The 14,005-nt window shown below is 35.1% G+C and overlaps 2 protein-coding genes across 2 annotated transcripts; one reads left to right on the forward strand and one right to left on the reverse strand.

Annotated features, from left to right (window-relative positions):
* The first annotated feature begins 1,792 nt into the window (after positions 1-1,792).
* LOC115451577 lies at positions 1,793-6,302 on the forward strand. Its single transcript, XM_030179932.2, has 10 exons — positions 1,793-1,880; positions 2,215-2,346; positions 2,564-2,675; positions 3,025-3,168; positions 3,881-3,936; positions 4,311-4,400; positions 4,489-4,580; positions 4,692-4,977; positions 5,239-5,426; positions 5,718-6,302. Exons 1-10 carry the CDS (start codon positions 1,844-1,846, stop codon positions 5,940-5,942), a joined length of 1,362 nt encoding a protein of 453 aa, XP_030035792.1. The 5' UTR covers positions 1,793-1,843; the 3' UTR covers positions 5,943-6,302.
* On the reverse strand, positions 5,983-9,323 carry LOC115451580 (protein app1). The gene is made up of 3 exons (XM_030179935.2): positions 9,299-9,323; positions 7,232-7,396; positions 5,983-7,073 (listed from the first exon to the last, which is right to left on the reverse strand). The coding sequence occupies exons 1-3, from the start codon at positions 9,302-9,304 to the stop codon at positions 6,441-6,443; spliced, it is 804 nt and encodes a 267-aa protein (XP_030035795.2). The 5' UTR covers positions 9,305-9,323; the 3' UTR covers positions 5,983-6,440.
* Between the last annotated feature and the right edge of the window lie 4,682 nt (positions 9,324-14,005).

The raw sequence follows: 14,005 nt of genomic DNA on the forward strand, positions 1-14,005 counted from the left end.
AGCTTGCCGATCGCCTGATGGTAAGCGATACCATCGCCCATTAACAGTAGAAACACCATCCAACACCTTGAATTACCAAGTATTATTTGGTATTCCACTGCATTCGCCATCCTGAGACATCAGATGTAGTTTTAACACCTTTATTCTTGATTCTAAAGTTTTTGACATTCACCTACATGTTATATGGCTTGTTTAAATGAAAACTGATAGGGTTTAAGTTACGTCCTCTATGATTTTGACATACATGACTAGACTACGATTCTGACATAATCAAAAATAAAAAAATATCTGCTGCCGTTACTGGACACTTATTTTTTGTCAAAATTCAATACTATATCATGAAAGGAAATTTCTGGCCAAAAGTTACATTGATTCATATTTCGGGTTTTTTACGTCCATTATTTTATACAACTAAAACGATTTTTTTATTTCTTCTTGTCATTCATTAAATACTTAATCGTCTCTTTTGCACATTTAGTATTTATTAATAAACATTAATCTGACGTGAAATCTACATAGTATTTGGTTCTTACTGAGTATTGTGTCCATAATTTTATGCAGAATTTATGAAATATTAACTCGTCTTAGCTTTGTCATGCTGATTTCTGACTGCACATTTATGAATATCTTATCTTTTCATATCCCATTCATTAGCAGCGTAAAATTTTAAAGTAAACACCAAAAACACGTTTGGATAACTATTTTAATTTTAAAATAAAAATAACCGTTATGATTTTGTTTTAGGTACTATCAAAGAAGCATACACAAAGATTTGCCCTCCAATGTATAGTTATGAAAGCGTACGTGCCCAAAAAATATCAGTTCCACAAAAGTCGTTTACCATTATATTATTGTCAAGGATACGTGTTCATGCTAATGTTAAATACTGTACAAAGGATGGAAATACATGAGTTCTACTTACATCAAAAATTGAATTTACCAGTAAATTTCGTATTTCAGTTTTATCATCCACACATATTGTAATCCATTACGAAAATTTATTTTAATATTATGATAATAAAATATTTAATGGTATTTAATCTATTTATTTTTTGCGCCACACGGAGTATTAATATTAATAAAAAATATTTATAATGTCCCAGAGCACTATAACTAATTGTTTAATAATTTACACCTACGACTATTAGAATACAAAATAGTAGAAGCATATGTACAAAAGCGCTGGCTTTAATTTATATAGGAAAACATTAAAGCCAATAAATAGCCTTGTTAAGAAGAATACAAAGGATCCACAAGACCATGGAAAAATGGAAGCAATTTACAAGAAGTCGAAAGAAAGAAGTAGCTTGTAAATATGATATTCAGTTAAAATAATAAACTTGAATTAAGTCTAAAAATTTCGTGATAATCATCAAGCTGGCTGAAAAATTTTTTTTTTTATAGTGGCTCAGCAAATTATCTTCACTGCACCTGATATTAAGCGAAGTGAAGCTCATAGAAAGTGCCGACCGACCAAAGATACAAGCATCCCCGGACGGTTGGTATAGTCATGCCGGTCTGCATAATTGCTTCTTCATACTCCGCTTGAAGGACCCAAGTTAAGGGAAGGAGGGAATGCGTATCCCGGCAAACCATTCCACAGACCGATGGTGGGGCACAGATATGAGCTACTGAACCTTTGAAATTGATAGGATTCTTTTGAGTTTAGTAAAACAGAAGGGCTTGGTATTCTAGACTACTCCACATTCTAAGCGCGTATATTACTACAAACAAACAACTCGTATCCTGTGTTGCTTCATTCCATTTTTATTTAGTAAACAAAAGTGGTCTTGTCAGATCATACGTGTCACAGCATTCAAAGCAATAGTATCATAAAAGAAACATGAATATGAGCTGTTTGGCATTGTTTTTCTTTACAAGTAAGTTTTTTTTCTTTATTAATAGTCAAAACAAGATATTTTAAAGTGCCAATATTATTAACATCAATATCATCTTATTTCGTACTTGGCCTTTACTGCTCTTAGCATTGGAGCCCAGTTCTAGACGCATTATTGCACGAGAATAACAGAGCTAAAGAAACTAACAAAAGCCTTGTATAGCGTTTTAAATTTATTATATCTTAATTGTTTTTAAAAATATCAATTGTACAGTTTATAGTAAAACAAGAAAAGTAAGTCTTTATCCAAATATCACTGACTATTAATAAATCGGGACAGCTTTTTTCATTTGTTCAATGCTTGGTTTCTTCCACAGCATTCATCCGCTCCACCTTCAGCATGATACGAGACTTTTCTAATTGCCACGATGACTTCAATTTAAAACCGCCCGATGGTATTCTCAAAGAACATACATTCACATGGCTGGGGTTTGTTCAGTACATGCACGGTGCGTAAAATAGGCATTTGAAAAGCATTTAGGGACGCTTTAAGATGATTGCCACTCTTTTGCAGTATAAAAGTGACTAAAAATCATGATATTCTTTCTGTCTCACGGACTAGCTATCAATTCGAACAAACTTTATAATTACTCATTCAGTTAGTTACCTTATAGAATGGATAACAAATATTTGTGGTTAGTTAAAACTGTGAACTGTTAATTTCAGTAACAACTGGTTTGCCGCACCATAGCAAAGCCCCGCGAGTGGTTTTGATACAAAAACAGTACGTTGTTGGTACCGCAACCGACATGCTCCGGTTGCCGAAAAACTATAAACTGTATGTACGAGTCATTTTGTTCACATTGCTTGGAAAAAAAAAACTAAAAATAATATTGATCGTTGACAGGGCTAACCACGCCACGTCACGGGTCAGGTCACGGGGGGGACTGTCGTAGTCCCCCCCGTGACCATGAAGGCTGCAAAGTCTTCGAAACGTCGGGAGAAAATAAAATACTAACACCGCGATAGAATCCGAAAATTAGTTTAATTTCAATGTCTAGCATTCGCGTAAACATAAGAAATCATTATAAAAAAGGTCCAATAAGCAATATCTTATGCATATACCCAACGCAAAAGTCCATTGAATTTACATTTATTTCACTTGTACTAAATCCATGTCTTTTCAGTGGTAATATTATTTTTGGGGACTACGAACGTGACGAAGAGGACTGCGGATTGACAAAAATGCAAATCAAAATGGACGTAAAATGTCCACGGGCGTACATTGAGATGCCTTTTATGGACATCACGCCGCATCCAGAATATTCCAGGTTAATTTTGATATTTTATGATATATTCAGTTAGGAAATTTCCTGATTGCTTATGATTTGTGTTCAAATTTTAAGGAACACGGTGTTGCGTGATTATTCAGCATTTGTAGATTGTACTGTTAGGAAACTCAAAGTTTTAAAGTAGTTCACATTTGATGAAGTATCCTTTACGTTTCAACTCTCAGTCTTAATTCTTATGTAACCAAAAATTACTTTTTATTTGTGTTGTCTAAAGCAGATTGCTTTTATCGATAAGAGCGATTATTGTAACACGTGTTTGCAAAACCGTCTTTGTGTAAGTTCTATGAGAGGTAAAGTGATCGTTTATCTAGATCTTATAATATTGTTGATGATGTAATTAATTTAACAGTATCTTTGATAATATTCAAAAGAATATAGGATAATAGACATGCGGTTCCGCTCATGTTAAAAACCATTAAAATTGATAATCACCTCACTGTTTAGTCTCCCGGGGTTAGAAATGGAGGATACAAAAGTGAACAAAAAAATTTCAAAGTTTATATTATGTTCTCCCACTGATATTATAAATGCGAAAATTTATGAAAATGTTTTGAAGTTTGTTAGAAGTAAACGCAGAAACAGCTGAATGGATATGGATGAAATATAACACTCGGGTAGACCATGTCCTAAAATATAAACAGAATGAGAAATATATAATATACATCTATAAATTACAATAACTATTTTCCAGATTCGGCGTAGGAAACAGCTTGGCACTTGTTAAATTACTTCGGCCGATGAAGTCACGTAAATAGACTTATTTTATACATTTTTAAATGCCACTTGTACTGGATACATAAATGACTGGTCCAACTAGTACATGTCAGATAAGACATTGCCCTGTCTGAGCCATGTTGAATGACGGGAAATGTGAATAGCAAGGTCTTACCCCCGGTTTTTTATGCGAACTTAGCATATTCGTGTAGGGTGATGGACTAATAAACTCCACGGCCGATTGGAATTGTCAGTTTTTTTTTAAATTTTGCATGGTATCAATACACTGAAATAGATTTGCAAAACAACTAAACTATACACAAGTTATAATAGTATACGCATGGGTCACTTTAAAATCAAATCTTTCATACAATGTAAATAAGATAGAGGGATATTTTCATTTTCAGATTATATGGTACCTATATGTTTGCCGTCACTTGCTGAAAGGATGAGGAAACGAAAAACCAAAATTGTTTTTATGGTCGATTACATAAGCAGTATGTATTAGAATAGATTAGATTTGTCAAAAAAAATCTTAACAAAAGTTACATAATAAAAGTAAATTGCAATCATAAACATTTATAGCTGTTCCCAGAGATTTCGATACAGAAAAAATGGGCAAAAAAACATTGAAAATGTATACACACAAGGAATGTAGAAAACATCGAATGAAATCGGTAATTTGTTTGAATATTTTTGTAAAAATCAGTTTATTTTCGCATTTTATATCGCAAATCATGAATTGATTAAAGTGGCTTGTAACATTGTAATTAGTAACATATTAACAGAAAGCAGGCAGTGAAGGCGTGACACACGTGATCTGCAGCTCAGGATGTGGTGTACGTCCAGGAGCACCCATCATTACCCACAACGCTGACGGAGCCTTCGAGCTCATAGGCGTGGCTGCTGGTGGAGCGCCTTGCTCTCGCCGCTCGATGCGCAGGCGCCTCATCAGAGAGTCGCCCTTGTACATCGACATATACCCCTATATGACCTGGATTATAAACGTCATCACCGCTAACAAATTGCCGCTGCCTTATTCGAATAATTTCATGCTGGTTGAAGGAGGACCGAGTGAGTGTTTCCCATAAAAAAGTGATTGATTACTTTTTATCAATTAATTACAATATTACTCTTAAGATAGAACTCTCCTGTGTTGTCATTCGTGAGATGTTAGATTCGATAATAAGTTATACAAATTCTTTTGAAATGTTTTCCAATAACACTTAATAATGTTAATTGTTATACAATACAATACAACGCCTCTATTCCTACATACAAATCTCTTTAGAATTTGTGTGTACCCTTGTATATCTAGGCTATCTAATACCCCAGGTATGGGCGTCCACGGAGGGTTTTTAAGAAGGAGAAAAAAGATGAGGACAGGTTGGAGATCAAGAACATTTGCAGCGGGAGATAATTGCTTCAAGAGTTTGAAAAAACAGCGCGCAACATCGTTCTTCTATGCAGAAAAGTTTACAGTTACTGCTGATCCCCCTGCGAAGCTTAATGTTATTATGAAAGTAAGTTTTTAAATGTACCCTAAAATATTACTTTGAAGATAGTTCAGTTAAATTATATGAGCTACTCTAATGAATTGCTTAATTGAGTATAATTATAATTAGAATTGTTGTTATTTAGGAAGTATAGTAATTTATGTGTTACCAAAAAACGTATATATAAATGTGTATTAAGGCCTAATCCCTCTCAGTAGTAGAGGAGGCCCGTGCTCAGCAGTGGGCAAGTATATAATACAGGGCTGATATTATTATTATATTATTAAATGTGTTTCAGCTCTTTTTATTTTTTTTAAGATATCAGCCGGTATCGACTGTACCATTGTTTGTGCTCGACTCCTGATGCCCAACCGTATGTGCAAGCCCGTGATCGACGGCGTCGGCGGCTACAACATCACAATCACCTTCAACACAGAGTGGTTCCCTTATATATTCTATTTTGGATTGGGACTCAATGGAAAAAATACCACCGCCAAAGATTTTTACACTTGGCTTCCAGAACGAAGTACCGGTTTTTGGTGAATCAATATGTTCGGGAAGGAATTCACTGTAATAGTTGGTGTTACTTGTTCAAGTTTATTAATGCACTTTATAAACAATGACTATTAACAATTTTAGGTACAAATTACAATTGGTTTGTAGCAAAATAAAAGGCTGAAAATCATTTGATGATCTTATTTAGCCAGGCTTTTTAGCTGTACCAATGAAAGGAAAATATATAAAAGTTATTATTGTTCGAGTTGACTATAGAACTAAAATATAAATACTTACAACACACAGATTTATAAAACGCGAATGTTACAGCAATAGGAATGGAGATAATAAAATATTCATATACTTACATATTAAAGGAAATGATATAAAATTTAAAATTATAAATCATATTATTGTTATTATTTGTCAATATTATTATTGAATACAAAAATATACCTCTACTCTTGATACAGATTATACACCATAGGTGCAAAAAATTACTGACTACAACAATCAAGCGTCATTCACGTGCAAAAAATATAGTTATTAGGCGGATTCTACGGATATCGTGTCTTCATCATTTAGACCCTTGTCTCCGCTGTCAGCAGCCGGAAAACTCGACGGAGGAGCTGGCGAAGGTGACTGAGCGAAGGGAGGATTACTGGGTAGTTGAGGGAATTGCGGAAGCGACGGCAACGAACCCTGCGGTATCTGAGGAAGTTGAGGTATTTGGGGGAAGATCGTGTCAGATCCCGGCAATTGGGGTATTTGCGGGAAAGTTCCTTGAGGTAATTGTGGGAGTGAGGGGAAGCTGGGGAAGTTGCTCGCTGGAGGAATGGGCACTGTTTGCGATTGAGGAGGTGTATCTTGCGGCTGCTGTTGTGGTTGGGCGGAGATATCAGCAGCGTCGATGACAGCTGAATCGGAATCTCCTGCAGGCTGCTCCGGCGGCGAGGCTGGCTGACTAGGTGCTGCCGGTGCACTAGGAGCACCAGGTGCCGCTGGTACACTTGGAACTATAGGTGAGATACCTCCAGCCGGAGGGTAGAACACGCTGGCCGGGTAATACGTTGCACCGGATACAGGCAAAAACGGACTTTGTATAGCAGAAACACCAGCGAAATGGGGAACTTGATAGGCGAACTGGGGGCTAAGTCCCACTTGGTAAGATAACGGTAACTGAAACAAATATTATTGCGATTAATTTATGACATATTAAATAAGTTTTGCCACTATTAACGATACAGGGAAATATAAAAATAAATAATGATTTTACTAGAAATCTACATTTTAATTTCTCTAAAGCCAATTTAAAAATGGAAAACAACAATCATTACCGAATTAATATATTGGGTGGTGGAGTATCCGAAGGCCTTCGTGTGTCCCGGAATGACTGCACTTACTAAAGGAGCCGACAAAGCCACTGCGGCGCCACCGGGCCAGTGCACAGCGCTACCGGCCACTGCGCCGGCGCACGCGCATAATACAGACAGGATGAGTACCTTGCAATACAAACATATTAGCTACGTAGTGTGGATTTGTGCCACCAAAGAGCAATGTATGAACATTGTTGTATTCTTGTTTGAACAAAGTCGTAACCAGTGAGGCTGGGCCTTACAAGGCTTATCATCTTATGTCTTAAGCGAGGTTTAGGTTAGCAAGAAAACTTGCAGAATTTTATTTTCGCAAGCAATTTCACTGAATTGAAACAATCATAGCAAGCAAACTTTTGCAAATTTTGATTGCACTATTAGTAAACTTAACTTTAGGATGACAAATTTAGTGCAGTGCCGCATGTTACGTGCTATACTTTGTTGTTCAATAAAACTTGCTTGCGGCGTACATTTCGACAAATTAGTAGACAGGGACCGCAGAAATCAATAGGAATGCCAAAGAAAATACAAAATCACTCTATTATAAATATACTTGAGTGATATTTGATTCTCATAATAATGAAATTGAAAACACATTAAGCAGAGAAAAATAAGTTGATATTAATTTACGAACAAAATAATAAAAACCAATCAGGAATGTATTTCGAGACAGTTGCGTCATAAAAAAGGAATTGCAAAAAACTATACGTGATTGAGGTAAAAGCAAATTAAAATACAATCCACGTGCAAACGTAAACTGTAACGAAACAGTGCCAGAGATGCATTTTAAATTTTTGTACAAAATTTTTCTCATTGTCACAGTTAGCATGTAATTGAAACAATTGTTTTACATGGTATTTAGGTTAAGGCTCTACCCCGAGCAAATTTTCTTGAGCATTCGTTCCATATATTTAAGAGAGACCGTTTACAGATGCACCTAGGAATAATTTAGGAATGTTTAAATAAATAAATTTTAGATCTTTCTGGAAATTTTAAACTACCAAAATGTTTTTTTTTTTTAAATTTATCTAATAATGTTGGTTGGAAATTCAATTGATCTGTAAAGTACGTATTATATCAGGACGAAAGCACGCAATTAATGTCTAAGTGACATTTGTGAAATTATAGAAACAATTTCCACATTACAAAAAAAAATTAAACAACGAAGGTAACATATTTAAAAAAATAACATATTGTATAAATAATTTGTTTAATTTTTTTTCTACATGTATTATGAGTTTCTAAAAGATAACTTTTATAAATATGGTTGGCGCGCCATTTTCCTGGGGGCACCTCTTTAAGTACATGCCTGTGACGGGGACCGCGAAAATCCTAAGTACCTACAGCTTGTTTCAAACTGCAACAGTGTCAGTCATATACGCCTAACTATGTATTAAAGAGATTTGAAATTCTTCTTATCTTTACCACCTATATGGAAAATGTCAAGATAGCTGCAACAATATAAAATTCGATATAATTAACAACCAGGCACAAAATACCAAATGCGGTATAATTTTTTTTTTATCGATTTGAAAGGCGAAACGAGCTTTCCGTTCGTCTGATGGTAAGCGATACGACCGGACATAAACAGTAGAAACAACATCCAACACCTTGAATGACAAAGTATTGTTTGGTATCCCATTGCGCGCGCCATTTTGAGACAGGAGATGTTAAGTCTTATTATGCCCAGTAGTTACACTGGATACGATATTCTTCAAATCGGAACATAACATTAACTACACATTGCTGCTTGTCGGCAGAAATAGACATTGCGGTGGTACCTATCAGGCGGACTCTCATGTATGAGAGACCAACCACCAGTAAAAATTACATAATAATTAACTAAATAAATAGATATATTAAAGTCATGAATAATGGTCTTTATAGAAAATTATAAGTATTATAATCGTATGTATTATTCTTAAATCAAATAGGTCGAAAAAGGCTTGAATGGAATGCACAGTCCAAAGCTAACACAGAAGCACAAATCACTTATCACTGATGCTACGTGGTACACAAGTATTATCGTACCTTCATGTCGGAGGCACTAGAAAGATCTCTATAATAAGCATGTTGATCCCCGCACCACTTGTTTATATACCAAATGACACCCCGCCCACGGCCAAAGAAAGAAAGTCACTAGATGCGACCGGTGTTTTGTATTCTAAAGTGCAATACACCAAATTAAGTAATAGAAGAATTAAGTAATAATTGAAGTGCTCGATAATTGCAAAGTTTTTTGTCAAATGATTATGTATTGTTGTTTAATTCAACTTTATGGTGGATATAATTAAAATGTGATAGTGTAGATAATTTCTCGAGATAAAAGGAACCTATGCTAATTCTGGAAATTCTATGTGGCGGATTTGTTTCAAATCTGTTCAGTAGTTTCTGTACATCTAATAGGGTTAATAAGGCTCCTTTTATCTCGGAAAAGTATCAACATAGTCACGTGCCATAAATTAGACAATAAATAAAGATCAGGAATCATGTAATCAAAGATACAAAATATGTCATCACAAAGCATTTAGACCTGAATTCCGAACACAACTAATTAGCGTTTCCAGTATTTTTATATCTCCGTACATAATATAGGATTGATATACTGCAACCTTCGAAAAGTTGCTGTACCTTCTCGACACGTTTAAAAATACTATTAATATCCGCACCTTCCACTGTGACAGTAACTCGTAATAACATACCATGAAATTCTCACATAACTTGCATTAATTTTGCATTATTTTACAAATTATTCTCATTTCTTCACGTGGATGCCATTACAAAATATCGATGGATGCTCGTGAGTTTTTAACATATTTTATTGAGTGGTCTAAGTATTTGTTTTTCCGTTCCACAAAAAAAGTAAATCTATTATTTCTAAGTAAACTTTTTACTTTATCATACTCAGTGTAAATAACAAAATTTGATATTTAATATATATTTAATTGCCCTTTGTTATTAATATAAGACTAACAACTATACCTCAATTATCTTTCAAACATATCTTGCTATATCTGCACAAAGGGCATCACTGTGATGAAAGCTAGCCTTTACCGAAAAAACATATGCTCATTACAATATCAACAATAGTAATTTTAAAATTTCTGAGCCGTGATACTACTATAATACGGTTCATAATTTCAGTTCCAAACACAATTCATGTGTAGACAAACTGTTAAATATGATTTTAAACCACTGTTACAAAAGTGTATTGACAGCACTGCTAAAAATATAAGTATTTATTTAGTAAAGTAAGCAAATGGATTACTGAACGTTATAATCATTGCTACCTACGAAAGGTAAGGAAATGATAGACTCGTTACTACTCTGTAGACAGAGTTGGCTCATTCATGCTATAACAAAAGGTGCGTGAGCTAGTAAAGTACATGAAGATTGTTATATCACTTTGGTATTTATAGATTCAAAATATACGCGAATATTATATCTTCATATATATTTCCAACTAGAACTATTAGGGCTCTTCACGGTATATATTATTCGTAACGTCGCTTTTCCTGTATACGGTGTACAAGTTTCTACTATACAACAGCAAAAACCCAAATTAAATTCCACGTTAAAGCTTAAAAGTAGGTATCATAGCACTGCAACCATTTCTATAATTGGAGCAGAAATTACTTCACTGAGTAGTGCATATATGGAACTGCACGTCATGAGGCTCAATTCCATAAACAATCTGTACCAAATTTAAAAGCACAGAGCTGTAATTTTGATTTAGCTTTGACACACACACTCACGCCTTTTATCCCAGCAGTGGTGGGTAGACGCGCAACAAGTGCACCTACTTTCCGCCGTGTGTATTCTGTCCCATAATGTGATAAGGGGCTATCACATCACGGGACTTAATAGACATGGGCATGATGTAATGGCTTATCGCCATTTCGCTGATACTAAGTAAATATAGCCAATATCACTTTACCCGACCCGAATTAACACAAGCATGTAGAAGCAAAATATAAAGCTCAGAACATTTACTTAGAAAGAGATTATTTAAAAGCCCACGCCATGTATCTTTAACAGGGTCGATAGAGGCGCAAATAATAAAACCAATAAGATGTTTTCACAATTTGAATTTCATTAAATACAACTTAATAACTTGACCATAATTTTTATATGCCCCTTAAAGTAGTACTTAGTACGGATAAATATTTGAAGAAAAAACACGTTCATTCACGCTTCCATATTGATTAATTTAGTCTAGCCAAACCACGCCTCTGTTTATAAGCACTAAGCAAATAAAAACAAATGTTTAACTACAAATTCGACAATGGAACTCAAAACTATGAGACTCTTTTTTCCAAGTAATTTTTACAGCAGTAGACAGACAAACACGTAGTCATCTGTTTGTAAGTAGACATCACCATATTAGGTTTATAGAACATGTCTAAGCTTCGTTCTAAAAACATATACTAAGATAATTATACAAGCCATTTCCTTGGCCTATTAGTATAATAACAACTGTTTTAAGACATACGAGGAAAATGTATCTACCGTCTGTTTATTGAGTTGTTATCAAGTATTTTGAATAATACAACTTCTAATGAGATTTCTTCTTGTGTTCCACTCTCGGGTCGGGGAAGAAGAATTCGATAACTTTGTCTTTGAACAAATACAGGACTGGCTTGCAAACATCAGGGTGGAACGGGGTGGAGCCACCAATGTGTGAGTCCGCCCATAGATTTTTAAATAGCTGCAGAAACAAACGTAGCACTTTAACTTGAGGCATTTTCGCTGTGTCTACGTATTTTCCTGAAAGCGAGAATAAAATGGATAATAAATTATAGTTTCAGTTATGATCTGCTAAAATATATAATATTAATTCATTTCCCTGATTTTATATGCTTCGCATAATCCATATAACATATTCTTCTGCGTTTAAATCGTATATTTCAATTTGCTATAGTTCTTTTAATTTATTCAGAGTACATTCCTTAAAAATACGCAGCGAAACGTTTTTTAAAGTATTCTAAGGACGGACAAGGACAATGGACAGCTGTATTCAAAAGGGTTAACGGGATCAAAAAGGACACGTTCCAGACTAACCTTTAAATAACACTTGGACAATAAAATAAGCACTTACAGCAGATCGTGGCGGCGTGACAGAAAAATAGTGATGCGAAAGATAATAACTAAATTGATCTAATAATGAAACAAAAGTATCATTTTTTTGCTTTTTTTGTGCGTAAATAGTTTAAAAAGTAATAATTGTTTCTATTAACCTTATACGTAGATATCTATCTTTTTTTTGTTAAATTTAATTGTACTTGAATAAACAAACACTAATCTATACTATTATATAAAGCTGAAGAGTTTGTTTGTTTGTTTGTTTGTTCGAACGCGCTAATCTCAGGAACTACTGGTCCAAACTGAAAAATTCTTTTTGCGTTGGATAGCCCTTTGTTTGTGGAGTGCTATAGGCTATATATCATCACGCTATACCTAATAGGAGCGGAGCAGTAATGCCTAATCTCAGGAACTATCGGTCCGAACTGAAAAATTCTTTTTGCGTTGGATAGCCCTATGTTCGTGGAGTACTATAGGCTATATATCATCACGCTATACCCAATAGGAGCGGAGCAGTAATGCCTAATCTTAGGAACTATCGGTCCGAACTGAAAAATTCTTTTTGCGTTGGATAGCCCTTTGTTAGTGGAGTGCTATAGGCTATATATCATCACGCTATACCCAATAGGAGCGGAGCAGTAATGGCTAATCTCAGGAACTACCGGTCCAAACTGAAAAATTCTTTTTGCGTTGGATAGCCTTTTATTCGTGGAGTGCTATAGGCTATATATCATCACGCTATACCCAATAGGAGCAGAGCAGTAATGGCTAATCTCAGGAACTACCGGTTCGAACTAAAAAAATCATCTTGTATTGGATAGCCCTTTGTTCGTGAAGTGCTATAGGCTATATATCATCACGCTATGACCAATAGGAGCAGAGCAGTAACGGCTAATCTCAGAAAGTAGGAGTTTGAACTGAATAATTATTTTTGTGTTGGATAGCCCTTTGTTCCTGGAATGCTATAGGCTATATATATCAACACGCTATGCCCAATAGGAGCGGAGCAGTAATCGCTAATCTCAGGAACTACCGGTTCGAACTGAAAAAATATTTTTGTGTTGGATAGCCCTTTGTTCCTGGAGTGCTATAGCGTGACGATATATAACCTATAGGTTATATATCGTCACGCTATGACCAATAGGAGCGGAGCAGTAATGAAACATGATGCAAAAACGGGGACAATTTATTAGTTTTGAGAGCTTCTGTTGCGTGCGCTGCGTAAACGGTTAAAGTTATGCATCAATAATGTATGACGGGATTGTTCCTCTTAAAAGTTCTACAAAATATATCATAAAACAAAGTCCCCGCTGCATCGGTCTGCCCGAACGTGTTAAACTCAAAAACTACCCAACGTATTAGGATAAAATTTGGTATGGAGACAGTTTGAGACCCTGGGAAGAACATAGGCTCCCGGGAAAATATATAGCGTGACTTTTATAACGGAAAACTTTAGCCCGAAAATCTTTATAACGCGGGCGGAGCCGCGGGCAAAAGCTTGACTAAATAACACCATTCGATTTAGAAGTCATAATATTATATTCCATTCAAATTCCAGCCAGTATGACGTCATCCATTAGAGAAATTGTTTGTTTTCGGTCACGCAGCGGTCAATGGTTCCAAGGACCGATCTAATGTAATTTAGTAATAATTTTA

Source organism: Manduca sexta, chromosome 25, assembly GCF_014839805.1.
Source record: "Manduca sexta isolate Smith_Timp_Sample1 chromosome 25, JHU_Msex_v1.0, whole genome shotgun sequence".
Classification (NCBI taxonomy): domain Eukaryota; kingdom Metazoa; phylum Arthropoda; class Insecta; order Lepidoptera; family Sphingidae; genus Manduca; species Manduca sexta.